The sequence below is a fragment of the Sciurus vulgaris genome (assembly GCF_902686455.1).
Source record: "Sciurus vulgaris genome assembly, chromosome: 2".
In the NCBI taxonomy this organism is placed as follows: Eukaryota; Metazoa; Chordata; class Mammalia; order Rodentia; family Sciuridae; genus Sciurus; species Sciurus vulgaris.
In genome coordinates this window covers 15,021,091-15,046,476 of record NC_136462.1, presented here as the reverse complement: position 1 = coordinate 15,046,476, position 25,386 = coordinate 15,021,091, and the positions used below count along the sequence as shown (strand labels likewise).

Below are 25,386 nucleotides of genomic sequence, written 5' to 3'. Positions count from 1 at the left end.
GAGCCAAGCCAAAAATACAGACAAGGTCAGTCAATTTTGACCCTAATCCGAGGGCACACACTTTGTAACAATAACAACCTCGATTTGCAAAGCATCTGTTATTAAGTATCTTGCCTAAGATCTCCCGGCTAAGGAGGTAGGCCAGAGTGGAGGACGACACCAGTCCAAAGGTCTGTCTGCACACAGTCGCCCTGCTGCCTTGTGCCAGTTCCTCTCAAGTCCCCTTGGGTCCTCACTCCAGTGGACACAGGATTAGCGTACTAAGTTAAGAATGTGCACGCCTGGTTATGGCTATTACTGAGGCATTTCCCACTAGTTACACACACAGGGCCCCCAACTTGGGTTTGCCCAGGACTCTGTGGCTTGAGCACTGAAAATTCCATGTTCTGGGAAACGGCTCAGTCCCCACAGATCAGGATGGTCGGTCACCCCACACAGGCACACAACACAGCACACTGCACTCCCACTAGGAGGGAGAGGGAAGCCTGTGGGGCCCTGCACCTCCCGCCACGCTGACAAAGGGCCACACGCCCCTCCTCCAGGAGTGGCTCCTGCCTTCTGGTTCCTGGTTCAGGGCACCCGGACACGCCCTCAGTGTCTTCAGGACGTGAGAGGTCATGGAGTGGCGACTTATGACCCTGAAAACAACACTGTTTTCTTCACTGTGCTGCGCACAGGGCGAGCTCGCGAGTCAAGCCACACCACTGGAACGTTTTCCAGAACCACCAAGTCCTTCGATTCCCTGGAGAGCAAGTCTTTCCAGATTCCGGCTCTAACCATAATCAAGACTTATTTTTCACCTGCTGTGTCTGCAACCCTGCCCCTCTCTGAATCACATTTTCTTTTGTAAATGAAAAATACGAAACAAAAATCTTAATAGAATTGTGAGGGAGAATATGTGAAATATATAGGGTAGAAAAAGTGTCACACAGGGTTAAATCATCTATTTACATTTAAGAAGTAATGTGGAGGGCTGGGCTGTAGCTCAGTGGCAGAGCACTTGCCTAACACGTGTGAGGCACTGGGTTCCATCCTTGGCACCGCATACAAATAAATAAATTAAATAAAGATACTATGTTCATCTACAACTAGAAATTTTTTTAAAAAAAGAAGTGATGTGGAGCTGGGCTGTGGTTCAGGGGTAGAGTGCTTGCTTCACATGTGTGAGGCACTGGGTTCAATTCTCAGCACTGCATATAAATAAATGAATAAAATAAAGGTCCATCAATAATTAAATTTTTTTTAAAAAAAGAAGTAATGGGAACCATTCTTATTTACCTAAAATCTTTCTCTTAAAATTTTTGATAAGATTAAAATTCATTAAAAAGTCAATGTGTACAAGAACTCCCCCAAATTTATTACTTTGGAAAACATTCTATATTTCACACAAATACTAATTTAGGTTAGTCGTCTGCAATACAGTCAGTTAGGTCAGTGGGATTTTATTATTCTTTATCCCCATAGGAACTAATATTTTTAAATCCCTTTGAATTAAAACCTAAGCAGAAAAGGAACATAAAAGGATTCAGGCCAATGGAGCAGCTGTTACATAACAGAGTCGCCCGGGCAGCTCCAGGCAGACACCGCTGCGGTTGTTTTTAGAGAACCAGTAAGATGTGCTGATTTAAGAAAAGTGAAACAGACGCAGTGGCCACTTTCTGAGGCATCCATGTGTGGGTTTTACAAACTAGGACTGGAGCATTTAAAACCCGAAATCGTTTGAAATGGAAATGCTTTCCGAGCTCTGCGGTGAAGAACACCAACAAGAGCTGAGCAGAGACGGGAGACATGTCTGCAGAGGTCAACTGGTACTTTTTGTCATGAACCAGCCTGGGACTGGCAAAGGAAGAGGCTAGTGACAGACCTTCCAGGAAACAGGAAGAAATGAGGTGGAAGTGTTTCAGACTAACTGAACTCGAGTGACAAGGGCTTGGTGAAAAATGGCACGTGTTCGCCATGATAGCTGGAGGCAGGGCTGCTCTCAGGGAGATCCAACGTGGGTGGTGGGCTGTGGGAGGGGCTTGTGACATTTTCAAATAAATAACCAAACTTCTAATACGATTCCAAGGAATCAGTGAAACTCGGATATATTAAGGTGACAGAATCGATTTCACTTCTAGATTTCACGTGGTAGGGCCACATTTTCAGGCAATGATTTCATTTTAGTGAATTATTATATCTAACAAGAGTAAGATCAGGGCAGTGTAGTACAGTAGTACTAGAAAACCTGGGCCAGAGCCAGGAGACCCAGGTCTACACAACCTCCCTCTTCATGACTAGCGACTCCTCCAAGGCCCACGCCTCAGTCTCCAGCTGCAGTGGCATTACGGCCGTCCTGTCTGCCCTGTGGGTGTGTAAGAGATGTGAAAAAACATCATGACACTCACTAAGTCCACGCATGGCACGGTGACGGGACAACCACGGGGTGGCAGGGAGGGGATGGGGCCCAGCCTGGGGCTCGCTGGGCTGACTCTTAACACAGTACTGCAGGGACTCTGTAAAACCTAGCCTTTATATTTCTTAATATAAAAAACCTTATATCTTAACATGTAACCAAAAAATCCAGAAAAGAATGATCCCTTTTCTAGATGATGACAAACATCTCTAATAAGGACGCCTCTCCCTAGATAAAGTGTGTCTTTTTCAAGCTGAGCTCACTGTATCAGTTTAAATGGTCACAATGCAGAGGGACACGGCACCATGCGGCGAGTTTTGATGCTGTATGTTCGCCGCTCCAGACGAAAGGCTCCCAGGGGTAAAGCACTGTTTACATAATCTTTATAAATACCCTTCTTTTTATACTTATCATACTTTGGAGTCATTATGTACAGCCGAGCGAAAAGATGAACTCCCACTCACCTCTGAAATGCAAGAAGCGCCTTTCTCTGTAGGACCTCCTGCATCCCTCGCAAAGAAGCTAAGAAAAGGGTTCAATTAGTCAGTGGCATGGGAGAGCAGGGAGTTTTTGACAATACCAAACTCATCACAAGAATGACACATTCACCTGGATCAAAAGCAACAATTCCCGAGTGCCTAATACAGCAGGCCCCACTGGGACATGAAGGCCAGTCCCCTCCCAAGGCACTTGTGCTCAGAGGACAGAACTATGGAACGATGCCAAGGGACAGTGTGTACTGGATGGCCAATCTTGGTAGCAAGTATATATGGGGGCCATTTTCCAAGGACTAGCTGGGACTCTGGAAGGAGCACACTGATCATCCCAAAGGCAGGCATGTAGCCCGTGGAACAGGCTGGTTCTCTCTGGCCCTGAGAAGCTATGATCCAGGGCTAAGAGCATGAGCTTGATGCCCTGAAAGGCCAGTATAATTCACACCAGAAATGGCCAGTGTGAAAACCTTGGTGTGGGTACAGGGGATGGAGCACCAACACAGCGTGCTGGCATATCAGCTCAAGGGTGTGGGAGGCCACCCAACTGGAGGCCACACGTCTGCTGTGCAGAGCACATGACAAATGTCTCCCCAGAGCCTGCTACCGAGGAAAGCACCACCTCTGTGGCTGGAGGTGGCAATGCACCTTGGCAGAGCAGCAGGAGGCTGCTCAGGGGCTGGGTGTGGCTGTGGCTGCTCTGACCTAGAGCCACCGCGACGGAGCTGTAGGGAACCCTGGAGCAACCCAGCGCAACCGGAGGGCCAGGGGAGGCCCAGAGAGTCCAGTGACCCCCGAAGTTTCAGGGCTGATTAGGGTAGAATCAATCCCAGGTGAGAATTTACAAGGTAAAGCTACGGCTTGAAACATACCCTTCCCTGAAAGTCTACTGTATGTGAAGTAATGTGCCGAGTATGGCCAATAAATTGTGCAAACATGGAAAACTGGCCAAAAATCCATTATCGAAAAGTAATTGATATGTAAAACTTTTCCAGGGTCATCAATATTTTAGGGCAGAGGAAAGAAGGATTTGGGTTAATTTGTAAAATGAACCATAACAAAAACATATTATGTATATACATATAATTGTATATGTATATATAAAAGAAAGAAAATACTTAAAAGTTAGAACAGTATTTTCTCCTAATGGCAAGTGGGATTTGTGACTGGCAGGGGGACCTAGGGGACTCCCCAGGTAGCCAGCAAGGTTCCATCTCCTGAGCAGGCTGGTGGCTACAAGGGCATTTGCCTCACACTAATTCATTGTTATATATTTGTTTTTGAGGGGATTGTTTTTGTATTCACATTATATTTAACAACATGTTAAAAGGATAGCAGAGATCAGAAAAACAACTTATAGACTTATACTTTCTATAAACATATCATTGAAAACTTCATTAGTAAAAAAAAAAAAAAAAAAAGAAAACTTCATTAGTATATAAAACACAATTAGGGTGGGTATAGTGGCACATGACTGTAATCCCAGCAGCTCAGGAGGCTGAGGCAGGAGGATCATGAGTTCAAAGTCAGCCTCAGCAACTTAGCGAGACCCTAAGCAAAAAAAAAAAAAATAGAAAGGGGTGGGGAATATAGTTCAGTGATGGTTCAATCCCCAGTACCAAAAAACCCACACAATTAGATGCTTTTTTTAGCCAGAAGCCCACCCACCAAAACTTTAAGTATATCCAAACTGTGTAAATCACTGCCCCCAAGAGCCATGTGTATTTGGTGGGTTGTTGCACCGTACGTGTGCGTAGCTGTGAATTAAAATGTGTGAGTGGAGAGTTCCTACTGGGCCAAGGGAAGCTTCCTGGAGGCATCTGCCCCAGAACTCTGCTAGCCTCCTGCACCTAAGAGACAACATGCTTTCCCTGGGGAATGGCCCAGGTGACGGGCTGGGGCTAGGGTAGGCATGAGGCTGGTGGGGGAATCACCTCTCGCACCTCACAGCAGATGCTCTGCCTCTACCAGGAAGGAGCCGCTGTGGTCACACCAGCCCCAAGGGCCTATGAAGAGGCCTGGTGGTGCGGGGCCTTCCTCCCTTCCTTCCCAGTCCCAGTAGAGGACAGAGCACCGGCGTCCCCACAGGCTGGTATGTCAGAACGACCCCACTTCTGCACCCTCCTCCCCAGATAGAGGCGACTGTGGGGCCCTGTAGCGCAGATCCAGGCTCCAGAGGGAGGAATTTCTCACCATCAGTGGCCTGCAGACTGTACGTGAGCCCCAGAGCCAAGTAGCCTTTGGCCTTGAACTCTGACGTTTTCTCTCCCACATCAACAACTGTTTTGGCAAACTTCTCAGCCTCTTCCAACTGAAAAAAAGGAGAAAAGTGAAAAACAACAACCTGCAGAATTTCCAACGTGAGTTCCCATAAGCATTTGCTGCCAAAAATGGATTTCTGATGAGCCACTTTGAAAATGACTCCTGAATCTTCCAGTCCCGCTCGGTGACCCCGCTGTCCCCATCGAGCCTCTCCAGGAGCCCTCAACACTCCTAGCTAGGCTTTGCTCCTTCATGTTTCCTTCTCTGCTCATTTGCCTTCTTTTGAGAAATCACTTTCATATTTGGTGGGGTTGCACCTTCTTCTTCTTTATTTTTTATGGATAGGTCCTGTAACGAGGTTGCGCTAGGTATTCAGAAGTTGAATTAAATATATTTGTAAAGAATAAAGTTCTTGGAATGTTTTGTGTTTGGGTCTTTTTTTCTCCATGATATCAAGAATCCACTTGGGTTTGAATTCTTTTTGCCACAAGCTATTAAAATTTTCAAAACTCCATTTTTTTTTTGACAGAACACAACACATGGACATCTATTTCATCAGCAGATTCCAGTGAGAAATGTGCACCTGTAAACTACACCCACAATGAGACCTCTTGCACAATTCTTACAGGCAAGAATAACAAGATCTGTTCCTTCAAAACTGTGGCAAATGGTGATTATTATTGAAGCTGGGTGATCGTTCATGGAGTTCATTATATGCTTGACTATTGTGGTCAAGCTACTGTGGCATTTGAAAATTTAACAGTAAAAATGTAAGAAGAAACATACAGAAAAGATTTGTTACTCCTATTTTTTAAAAGGAGGTTTATTTGGGCGTTTAGGGAGGCATGTGACAGTAATAATTAGAGTCTCAGCTAGAATCCAGAGGGCAGCAGAATCACTGCTGGAGACTGGCACGCTCCATGCCCGAGGGTTGGTCCACTCCCTGCCCAACCTCTGCCCACGCTGCTCCTCCATGTGCAGCTTCTGAAGTGCCAGAACCTACGTGACCACCCACTGCCATGACACAGCTGTTCCAGGTGAGAGCATGCTCTCTTTTTTCTTCCTTTTCTCAAGCAAAATGAAAAAAAGAGTGGATCACTCTCTTCATAAGGCTCACTTCCTCCTGCTGGGTGAACACACCAGGGGAGAGCCAGGCTGCACGGGCCATGATGGTAAAGCACCACAGCGAGCCAGCACCCCGAATCTCTCCAGCCAGGGCTCCACACTGATCTCGGTATGAAGTTAAAAGAAAGATAAAACCGCATGAATGCAGCAATGACCTATACCACATCTCAGCAGTTGTCTGTTTTCTATTTTCTACTCTAATGATACTTTTTGAGGTACTAGAACTGTTACAAATCAGGCTCTTGCCAAATGCAAATCTGAACAAAAATCTTTGAAGCTGGCCTATGTGGAGGGAGAGGAAGGAGGAAAGCTGGATTTACACCGGAGCTGAAGCGGCGAGTGATGCTGCTTCACAGAGACCCCCAGGCTGGGCTGAGAAGGAGTCACTCGGGGCACATGCCTCCAGTCCCGGGTGCTTGTGGACAGCGAGACATACCTGGGCGTGGATTCCAAACCGTCTCGGCCCTGCTGCTTCTGTATCGTATTTCCACGAAAAAGAGAACCTGCAGTGCCCCAGAACATCCTGGTTCCCCTCAGACCCGGGGTGGGTGGGCGAGGCCCGCAGAGGTCAGGGACCCAGACCCAGGGCCTGGAGCTCCAAATGGGCTCATCCTTGTGTTTCTGTGAAGTACTATCACTTTCTCCCTGTGCCTCCACATGGGAAAGGTGGCGTCTCCGCCCTGCGGTCCCCTGCCGTGCAGCGGGGCAGCCCTACTCACCCAGTGAAGGGAGCCCATGCACAGCTTGGCGGCGAGGAGCGGGATGGTGGCGTCGTCGGGCTTCAGGCGGATACACTCTTTCAGCACCTTCACGGCTCGAGCAGACTTGGTGAGAGGAGATTTCTTCTGTGAAACTCAAAATTTTGGATGGGACCAATACTAATCATGCCTTCAGGGGGATTTTGGTGGGGCTGCCTCTTTTCGAGGTTTTCTAACCAAGTGGGGCCTGGGTGCAGCGACAGCTAGGATTTTGTCCTTACTATGGCTATTGTAAAGATAAGAAAAAATAGACGGTGGAAATTTATGTTATGATAAATATTAACCATCCAATCCAATGCACACCATATTAAATTTCTGAGTTCATTTGGCCCAAATAATTTCATATCTCAGACCTAACATTTCATTAAATGGCAAATTCACTGAATTGCCCAAATTTAACAAAAAAAGCAATGGCCACCACCTTTCATTAAGCGTGCACTAGTCAGGCTACTGCCCTGAGCACCTTCTGCACGTTAGGTCCATTTGTCTACAAGGCAGACACTGTTATTGCTCCATTTTACTGAAGAGCAAACTGAAGTGCACCACAGCCAGAGTCACACACAGCTGATGGCACCCGCACATTACTCAAGATAACCAGAAGACCCCTTCAGAAATATGTTTACACTCTGGCAGGAGAGCAAGGGTCAGAGGGTGCCTCAGTTTAAGCCAGGACCCTCGCACACAAGTCACGAGAGCTAGAAAAAGGCACATGCTTCGGAATTTCTCTTCTCAGTGCTACATCCCTCCATCTTAGCCTCCAAATGACTCAAGTTGATTGTTCACTATGAAAGGACCATAGGACACCTTAAAACGGGGGTTATCAGCCCATGAAGTTCAGTGACAGCATTGACACACGGCCGAGCTTGCGAGGAGTGACTCACTTTTCCAGCAGCCATCAGGGACAGAGCAAACTGGTACCAGAGGTGGAACTCCTCAAAGGCAAACTTCATGGCTCTTTCTAAGCACTGGTTTGGAAAGATAAACAAACAGACATCTGAGAATCGTCACACAGGACCCGTGTGAGTCTGTGCACACATGCTGAGGCTCACCTCCAGCAAACGCCTCCCGAGGAGTCCCCGTGCCACCTGGTGCACAGTGCCAGAGGGCGGGTGACTCGCGGTTGATCAAGCACAATCCTTGATAATCCCTGATCTCAAGTAGCTTTGATGGAGGACGGAGCAGAGGCTGGCACAGAGCAGAGGCCGCCAGCACACAACAACTCACACACAAGCCCTAATTGACACGTGCAGGGCGGGGACAGGGAGGTTCCTGTGGAAAGCACCCACAGGCCTCAGGCATGGCAGCCAGGCACCAGGCCGTGAGTGGATTGTGACAACGAGGAGGGAGACAACACAGGGAGGGTGGGAGGTAGTCCAGGAAGAGGCTGCACCTCCCCTTGGCCGTGGCGTGTCCAGTGTGCACCCAGCCAGGGCATGTGGCAGGAATGGGGTCAGACTGGGGCAGGTTGCCAAGCCTGAGATGATTGCTCCTCTTAAAGCTGTCCCCAAGTTCCCCCCCATACCCCTAAATATCTTGCCCTCTTGCCAGCATAACTGCACGTTAGCCGGACTGCCTTTGCCCTCCCCACAGCCCAGTTGGGACACATAACCTACAAAGAGACCTCCCTCTCAGAAAGGCAGGAGTCCGGTCCCTATAGAGTGACACAATCACCAGAGCTGCAGGAGGACAGTGGGGGCCTGGGGCGAGGCGGACCACCAAGAGGCTGGCCAGGAAGAAGGGGAGTGGAAGGACCCCTGGAGGGGCTTCAGAATCAGCAAGGACGGCCCACCTTGGGAGCGTGGGCAGCATCTCTCCTGAAGGGGAAGGAGAGAGGAGCCAGGGAAGGAAACTGAAGTGGGGGTTCTGGGGTGAGGAGAGGGTGTGACAGGGCAACCCAATGGCCTCAGGGAGGGGAGCAATGGGGTGGATGTGTGGAGGCTGAGCAGCTCCTGGACCTAGCGGTGGGCCCAGCTCCAAGGGGCAGCTGAGGCCAAGATGGAGGAGGACCCCCAGGCTGGGAGCTGACGACAGGAGCACGGCCCAGGGGCGCAGAAGGGCACTCGTCTACATCCTTGTTCTTCATGGGGGCGGCTCCGAGGAAGGCGAAAAGGCGCAGGCAGGGAGAAGACACCCGGGTGGGGGAGAGACACCAGTTCTCTGGACGGCGGGCCTGCCCTCAGAGGAGGGTGAGTGAACTAAGCTGCCCTGCCCGGCTACCACTGCTCGGCCAATTGGAACCAGGCAGCTGCTGGGAGGAAAGGGAAGTGGGGCTAGGAATTTAAAAAGAGGAAAAGAAAGAAAAGTTTCGAGCAGCACGGAAAACCTCGCGCTGCTCACGCGGGGAGAGCCTTGGAGACCGTGGCGTGGCTGTGCCGGGCAGCGACAGTGACCCACCGCCATTTCTCTCTGTGGTGCTGTGGAGCCAGCCCAGGAGAGGGGAGTGAGGCTGGTACTCTCAGGATTGCTGGGTGGAAAGAGGGGTGAGTAGGGGCCGGAAGACAAGTGCCACAGAGGAGCGACGAACTGGAGGTCACGGCAAGGGCAGAATGAGGTGGTAGGAGAGAAGGATTGCAGGATTCGGGATGTGCTTTATGGGGGTCACGTGAATACCATTCATTGGTTTACCATGAAAACCCCCCTAACTGCAGCATATTATATTGAAAAGCAAGGTCGCGAGCAGCTGGCATGCACCTACATTATGCTGAGTGATGCCACAGGATGGGTGCTCTGGTCCCAGCAAGGGCACGCCTGACAGTGGGCGTGGCCACCCGCATAGCATAAGGTCAGCAGGAGCTACTGGCTGGAGTCGCCAGGAAAGCCCCTTAGAGGAGGGCATCCTCTGCTAGCTCACACCATGCCCCGGCCCTGCCCCTTCAAAGCTGGAGGTGGGACAGCCAGGAGGTGGCAAACAGGACAAAGGTCACCTACTGGAAGAGCAGAAAAAGGAAGTGCCTGGCCCCTGATGGAGGAGGAGCTGCAGGCCATGGACTACTGCCTCCCACCAGACCATTTGTGGTGGGGGGCAAAACAATTCCTGCTTGGTTAGGTTGCTCTATACTGGCTTTGCTGATTCCATCAGGGCACATCCCACACCAGCACAGACTCTGGGTGGCAGAGCCAGATCTAAACCTGACCCCTGAGCCTTTCCAATTGCACTCCACTGCTGATAAGCAACCAGCAGCTGCTCCTGTGCCTTTAAGAAGCACTGCGGGGAAACCAGAGCAGCCTGCTGGAGAACAAGCCTAAGTCGGAGTGTGGGGTGCAGGGTGGTATGCTGGGTGAGCGGGCAGGGCGGCAGTGAGGGTGGCAGTGTGGAACAACGAAGAACCAACAGTTTTTAGAAACTGAGTTTGGGGTTGGGGGATGAACGGTGGTGGAGGGGGAGGAAACGAGGATGATAATCACAGTGGCTGAATCAGGCCAAGGAGCCAGGATGTGAAGAGAGGAGCGTAGATGGAAATTAAAAATGAAGCTTGTTCTAACAGCCCTACTCTGCTAATTCACTGCAATATAACCACTAAGTACTTAAATATATACACAGAAACGTTTACATGTTGAAATGCTTTTTCTTCTTCCTTTCCTAGGAGGAATGATAAATATCAACTGTTTTCCTGATAAACAAAAGGAGCTCAGCCACGAAACAGACTGTTCTGAATCAAAAGCTAGGTCTATAAATAAGCGTGCATCCTTAGTTTCTTTTGTGCCAAAGGCTAACATACTCATTACAGTTGGTGCAGAACAGTTACAGGAAGCCTAATTGGTATCACGCTCCATTCCAGGTGCTGCAGGAAAACAGCATAAGACAGCTCTGGCCCTTGCAGAGAGGAGTCACAGAGCCCTGGGGCTCAGGGGACCAAGCAAAGCATCTGGGTGAAGCCCCCGAGGAGAGGCGTTCGTCATTTCAACTGCCTGTCACTTTAAAACTCTTCCTATGTGGGGGCAGAAGTGGGAACAACCCAAAGAGAAGGGATGCAATGGGAAGGTATCACGTGACCTATGCATAGCCAATCAGATGCCGGGCATGCAACTGGAGGTTGAGGTGTGGGGAGAGGCCACAGTACCTAATCCCAGAGGTCTTTCCCACTGGGGTCACAGGGGCGACTGGCTGGGTAGAGGTCTTCTGAGTGCCCTGTGGCCTCCTTGCCTGCTCAGGTCTGTTCTTCAGCCTCCTGTGGATCCTGTGAGCTAAACAGTGCAGGCTGACAGGTGCTTTTCCTGCTTGACTTAGCAAGTCACCTACAAGCAAATGCCTCAGGCTCCCCTTGCAACAAGCCCTACCTACAGCCCCAGCCTCTGCCTGGGGACCCTCTGGTTAGGGAATCCACAAAATAAGGAACCTAAGCGTCACCACACACTAGATGTGTGCATTCGGGCAGCCAATTAACCTCTGCACCTAGAGGCCTCGCTGTAAACTGGGAGCTATAACAGTAAAGCAGAGTAATCGGGGAGAGTCAATTAATAGTTGAAAAGCCACAGAAATAGCACCTCAGATACAGGCAAGTAAGTGCTACATAAAAACTACCTCTTACCTCTTTAAATTTCTTTTAACATTCTTCTGTTAAGAAAGAAAATGCAACAAATTGCATAATACCTGTCATTTTACTCCATTCAATATAGGAACACTCAGAGCATAGTAAGGACTTTCCACCTTAAGAATTCAACGTGAGACCCTTGGAAACAGGGCACAGAGCTCCAGAGCTGGCTGAGACTGCGCTGGTGTTCCCTCTGCTCTCGGTAACACCTGCTGTGCAGCCAGGCACTCCCCCATCTGCTTCACAAGCTCTGCCCCCCTTGGGCTCCTAACCACCCTAAGCGTGTGAGTATCACCTTTGCCCCAGGTGAGGATCCCAAAGCACAGAGGTGCTGAGTGACTACACGAGGTCTTGGTGAGATGGCGGTGGACTTGGACGTGAAGCAGGCTGTCTGATTCCATATCCTGAGCTCGTAAGCACAACACTCTGTTCCTCTGAGACTTCAAGTGCAGACAAGCCACTCACACCCCACTTAGCAGGCCCTCTCCTGCTGCACAAAGCAAAGCGTAGCTAAGTGAAAGGCCCCTAAAAAGGCCACGTGTTCCCCAGCCTACTTCCGAGATGCAGTGAGACCTTTCCTGCTAATGGGGGCCCTGCTCCCATGGCCTCTTGGGGACCCCCAAGGCTACGGAGAACTGACACCTTCTCAACTCACAGAATCGTAAAGACCATTACTGACCAGTAATACCCACCAGTACCACAGCAGCGGGCAAGGCTTCCAGCCATCTCAGAAGCTCAACTGGACAAGGGGGTAACTGGCTTCGCTTTTTCTCTACCCACAGCGTCTTCCACAGTCCCTCCTGGCTCAGACCTCTCATAATTCTAACAAGCTACATCCATCCCATAATAAGCCATGGGGGTGTCACGAACAGAGGAGATGCAAGTCAACGATTATGAACTGGCGTCCACCCCAGGTCAGAGGCGTGTGGGCTCTGGCGCCACAGCCATGGGTCTGCCCTCCTGGGGAACTTGGCATCTTCATGACGCGTGGTGACTGCATGCCCGCCCAGACAGCACCAGACAGCTCCAGACACCCCCAAATCCTGACACCTCACACCCCACGTGGACATCTGACACGTCCTTCCTCTGTTGCCATAAACATCAAGATGATACAAGCCCCCCAGCAGCTCAGGGACCCCCCCCCCCCGCCCGCCGTGGAATGCATCTGTGTAGAAAGGAACCGGGGTGGTCATGTGGCACATTGCCATTCACGACACTCCATGAGATGGGGGACCTGCGCACCCCGTTGCTTAACTGGCCCTTTTTAAGAATACTCCATCTGTATGACAGTAAAAATGTCCAGTTTTAATGTTGTAGGGGGATTAGGACAGAATATATGTTATTAAAATAAAATGGAAAGCATTCACGCCGGGCCAGGGATGGAGCGCTTGCGTAGCACGTGTGAGGCCCTGGGTTCAATCCCAGCACTGCAGAAACGAAACAAAATGAAACAAAAAAACTTTTAATAATGGTTCCATGGAAAGGAAACCATGATGAAAATGTACTTTTCAGCAGACGGCAGGGGTCTTACGCACAGCGGGACATGTCAGAGGATGCTGGAGGACACAGGCCTGGCGTGGCAGAGCTGGGGAGGAGGGGAGCGGTCGTGTGGTGTGGTGAAGGCGCTGGCTCTCAGGCTAGGCTGCCCAGGCTTGGGCCAGGCCCCTTCCTCCCCAGCCACAGGCTGTTACAGGGGCTGAAGGAAGTGATACGTGGCAAATGCTCCGGAGGGTGTCTGCACGGAGTGAACCCTGAAACGCGACAGCTGCTGATGTTGCCTTCGTGAAACAGGTTGGTCTGAAGAGGGGCCCTGGAAGGGGTTTGGGGGTGCCGAAGGAGGCACAGGGAGTGGACAGGCAGGGATGAGAGCGAGATTCTGGCCCCTTTCCACTCCTGGTGTCAGGTGGATAGAGGACAGTGAGGCCTAGGGAGAGGAAATACGGGGTCTCATCCAGAACGACAGATCTGAGTCACCCACACAAAGCAGCAGGTGGCATCTCCAAATCACCTCCCTCACAAGAAAAGAAGGTGGACATGGCAGCAGTATCGTGCCCTACCGGGAATGACAAGTGCGTTCAGGGATCCCACCTGCCACCTCTGAAGCCCAGGTAACAGTCACCTGATGCCATGGATACAGCCATGAGACCCTAAAGGGCATCCTAGTCCTTTGAGGGGTCATCAAAATGTCACTTGCAAAACGTCTCCCTCGGGAGCAGGGCTTGTGCCTCTCCAGGCTGCACTGTGGCTTTCCGTGGGCATCCACCTTTGAGGGGGCTCCGGGAACGAGAGGCTCCCCTGCCATGGGAAGGCTCAGCGACTGCCCTCCTTGTGTGCAGACCACTGACACCAGCCGGGTGCCTGGCACTGACAGCTGCACAATGCCACCGCAAGGGGAAGCCAGCGTCTATTTTTGGAATTCAAGAGTGAGAGTCAGCAACCAAGACCCAGGGGCACAAATCATCAGCACCTCTCCCATCTAGCCTGAGGCCCAGGTCGGAAGCCCAAAGCCCTCAAAAGAGAACAATAACAGTAAGTCGTCCACGCCTACGCCTGGCGGCCAGGTTGGCTGGATCCCAGCAGTTCTCGCCCCGTGGATCCTCCTCAGTTAGGACGATGTTCTTCTCTGCATCGTATGTACTTAGCAAGTCAGTGTTAAGTGGAGGCCTTGTAGTGGGGTAACAATGCTTTTACAACAGCATTTAGCCGGCGGTGTGACACTATTTCACTTCTCTACTTTTAACAATGAAAAACTATCTAAGCTATTTAGACATTCTGGACCATTATCTCAGACCCACAGATGAAGACCTTTGAGATTATTCTGTCCCATTCTTAACTTCATAGATGTGGAAATGAAGACCCGGAGAGGAGACAGGACCTGTCCAGGGTCACCTGGTGGCAGATCTAAAGTCAGAAACTGGTCTCATGATACTTAGTCCAGGGCTCTTATTTCTAAACAAACTAAAAACAAAAGCACAAATTAAAATGGAGCTAGAGAGATCTGCCCCATAGGATTCTGGGCCCAGGGAAGGTTTTTAAAAGGCACACTTTCAGGACTCTCAGTTCTAAAGAAAAGTTCTCTCTCAGGGCTGGGAATGTACCTCAGTGGCAGAGCATCTATGTGGCATGCACAAGGCCCTTGGTTGGATCCCCAGCACCACACATACACACACACACACACACACACACACACACACACACACACACATACACACACACAAATAAAAAAAGCTGGGTGTATCAGTGCAGACCTATAATCTCAGAGACTTGGGAGGCTAAGACAGAGGATCTCAAGTTTGAGGCCAGCCTCAGCAATTTAGTGAGGCTGCAAGCAACTCAGTGAGACCCTGTCTCAAAAAAAAATGTTTTAAATGAAGGGCTGGGGATGTGGCTCAGTGGTAAAGCAACTCTGGGTTAAATCCCCAGACCAAAAAAAAGTCCCCTCTGCCTTTCTGAATTGTGAGAAATAGACACACGGTCACAATTTGCTCAAGTTCTCTCTCTCATATTGGAAATAAAACAGAGAAAACTCCAGAGTCCCACTGCAGTCCTTCAGCTTCTCTTTTTGCTTTAAAACACTAAGACTGCTCCGAGCGGAGGAGTTATGAGGTTTTATTACTTTGGCAAACACTTAAATGAAAGGATATCACTGCCTCTGGCCACAGTGGGAGGAGTGGAGAGTCGGCTGTGTTTTCAAAGCCCCAGACTTTATCACGGGATTTGAGTGCTGGACACCACCCTCTGGCATGCCCCCTTCTTGACTCCCTGAAGGAACGTGGCTGCATCTGCACAGGAGTGAGGCGTCTCTGAGGACCCATCCAAACAGCTCCATCTGCGGCTCTGCTGCTGCTGCTGCTGTTCTTTCTTATCTTTGCCAAGAGCACTAAAGTCTGGAAACAACACCCTGTTCCTCTCCCTCCCCCTCCTCAAAGGCCCCTCCCCTTGGGTTTTGTTCTCAGCCTATCTCCCTGGCTTAGGGCACTGGATTTTGGCCCTCTGCCTCAGTTGCAGCTTCACTCATGTGAGGACGGAGGGAAGGAAGGAATCAGAGAGTGGCAAGCCAGTGGTTCGTCATGTACAAAACAGTGTGCACTAAAGGCTGAAATGAAGGAACCAATATGGACAGCTAGGATCCAACCTGCCCACTAGCCTGTAAAGTGGGTGACAGACCAAACATGATGAGGAGAGCGAGGAACTGCAAAGAATCTAGAGCTGGTGACATCGCAGAGGGGACTGAAGCAGGGGTTGCAAACTTACAGGCCCAGTGTGATTTGCTGCCTGTTTACGCTAAGGATAAACATCAAGACCAAGGAAATAGAATTAAGATCTCGGAAAAACCCCATATATCTATGGCCAATTGGTTTTTTGCAAGGGCATCAACTCCATTCAACAGAGGACACAAGAGTCTCCTCAACAAACAGTGCTAAAATAACTGGATTTCCACAGGCGAAAGAATACTGGATCCCTACCTCACTCCATATGCAAAATTAACCCCAAATAGACCAAGAGCCTAGATGTAAGAGCAAAAACTATAAAACTTTTAGGGGAAAACACAGGGGTAAGTCTTCATGACATTGGAGTCTTACAAATGACACCAAGGGCATAAAAAGAAAAGATGAAATATATACAAAATTTCAACCAAAATTTAAAACTTTAGTGCATTGAAGGACTTTATCAAGAAAATGAGTAGACAACATACAGAATGGGAGAAAAATCCTTGTGAATTAAATATCTGACAAGAGTTTGTTATGTTTAATAAAGAACAACTGCAACTCAACAATAAAATGGAAAAAACCAATTTAAAAATGGGCACAGAGCTTGAAGAGTCTTCTGCCAAGAACACAAACAAATGGCCAATAAGCACAGGAAGAGATGCTCAATATCATTAGTCATGAGGGAAATAAGTGCAAATCAAACCCACAGTAAGATACCACTTAACACCTATTAGGATGACTATGACCAGAATAACACGTGCCGTGAGGCTGTGGAGACGCTGGAACCCTGTGCCTGGCAGTGGAATGTAACACGGAGCAGCCGATATGAAAAGCGTCTGGCAGATCCTCAAAAAGTTAACACGGAGGGTGGAGGGATGCAGCTTGGTGGCGGAGCGTTGCTCGGCCTGTGCAAGGCCCCTGGATCAATCCCAGTACCGGGGGACAAAAGTTAAACACAGAATCATTTGACCCGACAATTCCATTCCTAGGTACGTAACCAAAACACTGGGAGAGAGGAACTCAGATATGTGTATGCCCAAGTCCACTATGTATTCACAACAGCCCAAAGGAGGACGCAGCCCGCGTGCCCATCAATGAAAAAATGTGTGAAAGAAATGAGGCAGCACACACGGTGGGATTTTCTCCTTCCAGAGGAAGGACATGCTGACACACACCATCAGATGAATGATTACAACGGGCTGAACCTTGGAAATACTGGCTAAGAGAACGAACTGGACATAAAAGGACAAGCGTCACGGGACTCCATTCTACAGACACCCAGACAAGCAGACTCAAGAGCGGGAAAGTGGATCAGAGGTCGCCAGGGCATGGGGGGAGGAAAGATGGGCAGTTATTGCTTAATGGGTATGGTTTCTGTTGAAGTGATGGAAAAATTGCAAACAGAGTGATGAATGTGAATATAACTAAACACCACTGAACTGCACCCTTTAAAAAGATTAAAACAGCATATTTAAAATTAAATTTAAGCAAAACCCCAAATAAAACATGAGGCATATACCTCATGATCCTCAATGAAAATGCTAATATTCCTGGGAGCAACAGGAGCAGCTTAAACTGGGTCAGAAGAAAGCAACACTTCATTTAAAAAAAAAAAAAAGTTTCCATAATGGGGGATGGAGACACTAGTGGCCACATCAGGGATTGAGATTCTTTGGGAAAGGCAAGTATACAAAAATGATATTGGCAGTCTTTCTGGGTCAGTCCCCTAAGCTGGACCAGAGATGAGATCAGTGCAGGGCCTATCTCCTCCTCTGCTGCCTAACTCCCATTAGACCTTGGTCCCTGCCTGGGGAAGACGTATTCATTGCATGTCGACGGGCAGTAGTGCCCCTTGGCTGAGAAGCACTGGTGTTCGGCAAGGTTTTACTGAGCATCCATCAGGAGTGGAACTGCCTTGGTTGCTCAAAGTCTGTGGCTCCCTGATGGCACGCAAGCCCACTGATGCCTTTTTCCGAGGACCTCGCTCCCAGGTCTAGGTGGAGTTTGTGCAGTGCCCGTGGGGCTGCACAAGAGGCCCACAGCTCCCCACAGTGGTCCCTGATCAAGTCGGCCCAGGTGAGGGAGGTGCACGTGTCCCTTTGGGACAATCACCATGCAGACGGCTCTACCCACAGAACAACAATGCTGTTAAGATTTATCATAAACACATGAACACGAGTTCAAGGGGAAAGATAAAAATACCTCTTCTGTCTTTATAAAGTTGCCACATGGATGTAGGGGGAATACACACAACCTTCCAAAGGACCCCATAATATTCTGCCAAAATGGAGCCCTCCATAGTCAAATTGGAGAAAGCAACCTCCCCAGCAGCGTGGGCTCATTCTGAAACAGAGGAAGCAGCACTCCTGGCTTTGCTTTTAATAGTGCGGGTTGTCATGCCAACAAGTGCTGCTGTTTAAATTGAAGGGGAAAAAGAAGTGTTCCTTCCTACACAAACCTTTCAGCAGCGCTCACAATTAGTCTTGAGAAAAACATGAAAACTCATAGCACTGGTGAGATGGTAAACATTGTGCTTATATTTAAACCCTGCTGGACGGAGGCTGCGATGAACCTCAGGTGTGTGTTTCCGCTGTTCAATGCCCCATGGCCAGCATCTGGCTGAACGGTCCCTGAAGAAAAGGAAGCCGTGATGTGGGCACAGGCAGAGGCAGAAGGTCTTGAGCCAGGAGAGTAGACTTCCATCTGGACTGCGCACTGCAGAAGAAAGGGACAGGGAGAGAAGAGTCCCTGCAGGAGCACCCTCTTCCCTTTTCGGTGTGGAGGGGCCCGTCAATCAAGGAGAGGAGCCAAGAAGGAAAACGCGCCATCATGTGGAAGTGTTGATTTGGTTAGGGACAAGAGAAGGAAGGAAAGCTGGAAGACAGAACCTCTCCTCTGTGGCCTGTTTACCAAAGTCTCCACTTGCACAAAGGAGGGTCTGTGCCTCATTCCTGAGGCAGAAAGAACCTGATTGAAGATTAGACATAGGGAGATGTGGCTGGAGCCCATCGATGAGGGGCACAAGCTAGGTTTGGCGACACAGTGACAGTCTGGTCTCAGACTTTCTTTCCAACATCCTCTTCTACCAAAGAGGAGAGCAGGCCCTCCATTCCCAGCCTCTTGGGCCTAATCTCTTCAACCCTCTGCAACATTATGATGAAGGGCATCTCTTAGATTATATGGCATGCTCTTCAATTATATGTCCCAGGCAGAGTTATGACATACGAGAGTTCAGGTCCTTCCATGTTTTAGGCCCTGGTGTTTCCTTGGAGCACTACTTTCAGGCCATTATTAGGTAAAATAGTGCAACGTGAACACAGATACCACAATACCATGGCGGCTGGCCCAATAAGCAAGACAGCTAGCTGCTAGGTGACTAACAGGAGGTCCTGTATGCAGCACGGACACACTGGACACAGGGAGGGTCACCCTTTGATTTCATTTGTTCCTCACCCTTGCAGGAGGGTAAACATGCTTTCATCACACTGCTTACAATGGCATGTAATTTAAAACTGTTTATTTCTGGAATTTCCATTTAGTATTTTTAGACCAAGTCGACCACAGGTAACTGACACCACAGAGACCAGGACTGCAGCCGGGGGACTGCCGTATTGCGTTCCTGTCGGGTCCTGAAGGGCCACTCATCGAGATGCCACAAGCAGGCTCCAACCAGCACCCCCAGCCTGGGAAGCGCTGCGACTGGCCTCCTGTTCACCTGCGCATCGGTGGGCCCTGCACCTTTGTCTCCCCTAACTTAGTCAACGCGCCTTGTGCTACTCTTTTCACGAGTTCCTATTTGGTCTCTGTAACCAGACAGGAAGTTTCTTGAAGACAAAAGACGATTTCTTAAAAGCAAGTTGTCCTTTTAGCTTAAAGTTCACAGAAAACAGAAGGGTGGATAGGAGGGGAGGAAAAGCACCAGGTGGACTCAAGAAGCCTGTCAAAGAGGAGATGGAAAGCCGGGTAGCGGGATGGGGCTTGGGACAGAGCGGGAGGGCCTCGCTTAGCAGCAGGGGCTCCCTCTGCAGTGACCGAGCCAGCCACAGGCGGACCGGCTGCCTCAAGGTACCATGAGCTCTGTCCTTCTCCTGGGACCCACCGTCTCAGTTAGAAGACCCGAGAGCGTGGCAGCCACGTGCTTGGGGGTGGGGCTCCTCCTACCTAAGTAGAAAGGGCAGGAAAGGCGAGGCCGGGCATGGGGGTTCCTCCTCCTCCTCCTGGGCTCGGCCACTTGGAGGGCAGCGCTGCCGCTTCCATCTAGATGGGGAGCTGCTGGTGGGCAGGGGCCACTCCTTGCTCAAGGCTACATCCCCAACCTTCGTCACAGCATATGTGCATCTTGAAGAAATAAGTGTCCTCCATTTTATATATTTCAGCAATTAACTTACATTTCTAAGAGAGGAACACAGATATAGAACGAAATCCAAAAGGCTCCAAGGGATACGTGGTGAAACACTTCCCTCTCTTCCACCTCCCATTCCAGCTTTAGGTGCTATCTCCACCACTTTCTTTTCTTATATATACATACATATTTTTTTTTTAAAGGGAAAAATATTTTTAGAAAATATTTTTTAGATGTTGATAGACCTTTATTTTACTTATTTATTTTTATGTGGTGCTGAGAATCGAGCCCAGGGCCTCACACGTGCTAGACAAGCGCTCCACCACTGAGCCACAGTCCCAGCCCCTCTCCGCCATTTCACATGGGACCAGTGGTCACTCTGTGAACCGCAGAGGCTCCCAGAGCCAGACACCCTGGGACTCGGGTGTTAGGTCATCATCACAAGGTGGAAGCTGCAGGTGACACTAAGATCAAAGTCATGTGAGTGAGAACACAGTCCCAGGGTTCCTGCTGGCTGGCGGAGGAGTGAGGAAAAGCCAGGCAGGGCCGGGAGCCTGTCCGTGGAGCAGGCCACCTTGGGCTCCTCCCAGCTATTTCAGACGTGAGCAGATTTCAAGCTGGGGAAAGGCTGGGTTGTCACACAAGGGGACAGAAGCTGAGGTGCAAACACACTCTGCTGTGGACCCAGACAGGTGTGGGGTGGTGTGTCTGGAGAGAAGGTCACCTTGAAAGAACTTAACTGTGAGTGGGTGGCACCAAATCACACCTGGCCATGCGGGGCAGGAGCTCAGCTGGTCAGGAGCAGGGGCCTGGGACCCCTTGGGGACGAATGGTCTGGACCAAACCTGAGCCTGGACCAGGTCAAGGCCGGGCAGGCCACGTGTGCCAGGGCATCTGGACACTGTGTTGTCTACATCGTGAGGGGTCTGTGTATTTTGAAGGCTGAGTAACCATTGCCCTGTATAGTCACCAAATTGAAGACTAAAAAAAGCGTCCAGCCACGCAGGCTCATCTGTTCCCCAAGATCTGCCTCATGTGGTGAGCACTGCGGGCTGAGGGTGAGTCGGGCACTCATCTGATTTCAGCCAATCCATTACTGTATTTCGTTCTCTGTCCTCATGCCCAGAGGCTGTTGCAACAGGTATAAATTTAGAAAGAGAAAGATAAATAACACAGAAAAGTTTATTTTAACAAAATAAGGTTGTATCTTTCCCTCTCTCTTTCTTTATATTTTGCTAAAGGACAAATAAAATGGTCTCCTTACTTATTCAGCCTCACCAAGGAGGAATCTGGCATTCTGGATGGGAACATAATAAATCATAACCATATTCTTAACCAGCTCCTTCTGAATCCGAACAAGCGAGCTTCTGCCAAAGTGTTTCCTCCAAGTTGAGGGAGTGAGGGGAAGACAGCACGTCCTAAGACCTGGAATCCACTGGGTCCCTTCTGTCCAGCAACACACTCCAAAGGAAGATAGCGTTTACCGAACATGAAAGTCTGTAGCAGCTAACCTGATGGCACATGGGCTGGAAGCTGCCTTGTCACTAGGAGTTATGCACTGAGAGTTTAAATGAAACCATTTTGTAAAGAAATTAATACCCTATATGGGACCCTGCTTTGGTTATGAAGGAGAGCACACTGGACGAGAAAGTTGGGCAATGCTGGCCTTCCGTCCCCACGTTCACAGCCTGCTAGGTGAGGTCCACTAGTGGTAAGAGGCCCTGGGTCATTGCCACAATCCAGTCATTCAGCCCAATCACCCTTTTCCAGAGGAGGAAACCAAAATTCATGACTGGCCCAAGGTCACATGGCAGCCAATGGTGGGGAGTCCAGGGCCAGGTCTCAGCTCCTCCCTGGGTTCACCCAGCCACCCCCACCCGCCGACCTGGTAGCCTGGCACTCGGCAGCTGTACCTCCGACAGCATCTCATACTGGCCTCTTCTTCCAAGAGCGATGGTCAGCAAGTCATAGACCACAGATGCACTCTGCAAGCTGATGAGGCGGTCGCTTCTGTGCTCAGGCGTCCTGCTCAGCACAGCATCCCGGTTGGCCTGAAAACATGGAGGAGAAAGGCAACTGGTGAGCTAGCCCATGCACACAGCCACCACTGGGCAGAGAAGCCACCCAGGCACTCTGGCCCCTCACAATTTGCTAAGAGCCTGGGACAAGGGCAGCAGTAAGGGGCCTGTCAGCTCTGGTCACACTTTCCATGTCCCCAGAGCACCCCGGCACATGGCACGGAGAATGACCCAAGGCGGAAGGCCCGAGGTGTGAACCATCAGTGGGTCTGAAGGAAGCCTTGGGAGCTGAGGCGAAGCAGGCAGAGCCTCCCTGGGCTTGGGTTCACAGCCGCCTCGTGGCAGACAAGGTTGGTCCTGGCCAGCAGCGGCTTCCACCAAGGGGCCCTGTCATGTCTCACTTGTGATCCTGCTTCTGCTCTACAGAAGAGAGAACGTTTCCAGCCCTGCACTTCTCGTCACCAAATGGTGTCATTGAGTTCCACCAGCCCCACAGAGATATATCACACTTTTCTTCTGTCACTGAGCAGTATTCAAATCCCTAAATGACATCTTCGCTGGAACGAACCTTGAAGACTAATTCATCTTGTAAAGGGAAGCACAAAACAGATGCATAAGAGAAGACAAGAAGCAAGCCGAGTTTACTTTAAATGGCATTACCACAGAGGACTCAGGAGAACACCTCGCCAATGCCACGTCTCCACTGCGTGGTGCGGAAGCACATGGGGCACAGCCCAGCCTCCTCATCTCCTCTACCCAGAATCAAATGCTCTTTACAGCAACTTATTTCCACTGCTTCTGAAATTTAATTTCTCCATAGATCCCTCCAGATAAACCACACACACTGGAGACTCGACAGCTAGTTCATTTTCCTTTCCCCTAATAGGGAGTTCTGAGTCAACAGCGCTGGATTTCACCTGCCTTTGCCCGCCTGCTCATTAGCAGCAGTCTCTAAGCCATCCGGCCCTGTGAGCAGAGAAAGTGCCCTCAGTCTTCCCCATGAAAGCGGACATGAGGTTCTGGGGCCACTGGTCCCCTGGCTGATGCTCATCTTCCTGCTGGCATTCAGAAAGGCTGGGCACACGCCTTCTCTCTTGCTAATGAGGCAAAACACTTGCTTTTTTGTGAGTCTAAGACATTTGCTTTTAGCCGCCCATCCAAACTTACTCACTTTAAAACTCCTGGCTCTTAAATGTCAAAGACGAATGAGACTACATAAAGACAGGCCACTTCCTACAAGTGAGTCATCTCTCGTGGAATCGAGCCTGCTACTGCAGATTTCATTCTATGGTTTTCTATATGGAGTGCCTTCTGAGCCCAGTGCTCTGAAGGGAGTGGGGCCTGCTGGAAATGCCTCATCTTATTTATTTGCTATAAACATTCCATACCAGACCAAGGCCCAGAAGAGAACAAGGCACAGCAAATACTACTTAGGAGAGATTTTCAAGTTATATACCACATGTATCCTTTTTTCTCTTTCATTGACTTAAAAGGTACAATATAGGACCTCAAGCAGATCCACTAACAGTAAGGAGCCCAGAATATTGCCTCAGTGGTAGCCATACAAATAGAGTTCTGATCATCTTTTCCTCTAGAAGAAAATTAATTTGCTATGCAGAGAAAGCAGTACAATTCCAAATGATTTCTTGTAGGTGGAGAGACTATGGATCAATCTATGTTTCTAAGTTAAAGTCAGAAACTACAGAGAAAATTATTTTCCCAGACATCCAAAAAACATGACATTCTCATTTGGGTTCTGAAATTGAGCACACTGTTTTTCTGTCTAACAACTAAAAATTTAAGGAGTCAAAGGACAGGAAGAAAAGGTCCCAAGAGAACTTAATCTAGGAGAGATCTGCAGGAACAAGAGGACCATCTTGGGCTGGGGAGATAGCTCAGTCGGTAAAGTGCTTACCTTGTAAGCACAAGGCTCTGGGTTCAATCCCCAGCACCGAAGGAAAAAAAAAAAAAAAAGAGGACCATCTTGTTTGGAAACCTGGTCCTTCACATTTATGATGACATCATTGGATTTCACCATCCCCAGAAGAGATTTTTTACAGATATTAAATACCACATAGTCAAATCTCACTGTCTCACAGGGTCCTCAACTTTCTCTCACTCCGTGAAGGAGCAGGAGAGTTGCAGACATCAACCCCCAGATCCACACCACAGTCTAAGCGAGCCTTGTGGAGAGGTGGCCATGGTTTTCCAAATTCCAGACCAGGACAGACCTGATGATGAAACAAGACCTTTCAATCAGAATCATCCAAGTACTCTAAAATGCATGTTTTCTGTATTTTCAAGGCTTTTACACTCTAACCAAGTTTGCCCAAAGGAAACTAACTGCCAAGGTGTAAAGAGCCCTGCTTGGGATAAGGAAACGTTAGGAGGCCAACAGGAGCTGACCCTGTTGACACACTGGTGACGAAGGAGCTGAGACCTGCTCACTTGCACAACAGTGACTGAAGCCACCAAGTGCAAGCCTGGTAACCTATGTGCCTTCCCTGACTGTGCCAAGGCAGAGCAGAGAATATAAGTGATACCGTCCTCGGTTACCAGCTGACAGTCAAGGAAAGATGAGCCAAGGCGCAACCTGCTTCCTGGAGAGGAAGAAGTTCCAATGACATCAAGAGTGTCTCAGCAAAAAGCAGAGGTGACTCGAGAGGCCTGGCTCTTGTAAACACCTCGGGGCCCGTTTGCAGATGCTCCCTGCTAGGCTGTCCTGGCCTGCTGACCCTGCCTGCTCTGGCTCCTGCTCTGTGCTCCACTTCCATGATGGATCCATCGGTGTATTTCACACTTAAGTTAAATGGCACACCTGGGGGCAGGGAGAAGAGGAACAGCCTCTCTCCCTTCCTTACACTTCCTTCCACTCCTCTGCACACCTGGTGGGCGGAAGTCACAGAAAGAGGACAGCACAATCTAGCAGGAGCAGTAGACCACTGCACACATGTGCATTCGGCCTGCTCTGGCCCTCAGGTTCCGAGTCTGCCAAAGCAGGTGAATGGACACGAGGGCCTCTGGGGTCCTTTTAAGTTCCAGGAGGCTGCTATTCTGCTCAGGTGCTCAGAACACCTGGTTTAATTGCAGTGACAGTAAGTTCTGAGACACAATGTCCCCAGAGTTTCAAGTTAGGCTGTGACACCTGGTGCTCCACAGGAGAGCTCCACTAAATGTTGAGTGATGCAGTCTTAGGCCTATGATTCAAGATCCTGGCCAGACACTCAGTAGGCATAAAGAATCCGATGGCCT

The 25,386-nt window shown here is 49.6% G+C and overlaps 1 protein-coding gene across 10 annotated transcripts in view; it reads right to left on the bottom strand.

Annotated features, from left to right (window-relative positions):
• The window catches only part of TTC7B (tetratricopeptide repeat domain 7B), a 233,159-nt gene that overhangs the window by 90,599 nt on the left and 117,174 nt on the right, over positions 1-25,386 (bottom strand). For 6 of the 10 annotated variants that reach the window (XM_079129541.1, XM_079129546.1, XM_079129549.1 and 3 more), the window contains 5 exons: positions 22,030-22,167; positions 7,913-7,996; positions 6,993-7,097; positions 5,080-5,197; positions 2,860-2,917 (listed from right to left, as the gene is read on the bottom strand). In XM_079129541.1, the coding sequence (XP_078985667.1) occupies positions 2,860-2,917; positions 5,080-5,197; positions 6,993-7,097; positions 7,913-7,996; positions 22,030-22,167 (503 nt within the window). Of the gene's footprint in view, positions 1-2,859; positions 2,918-5,079; positions 5,198-6,992; positions 7,119-7,912; positions 7,997-22,029; positions 22,168-25,386 lie in introns of all 10 variants that reach the window. The other 4 variants (XM_079129545.1, XM_079129548.1, XM_079129543.1 and 1 more) reach the window with 1 other exon arrangement.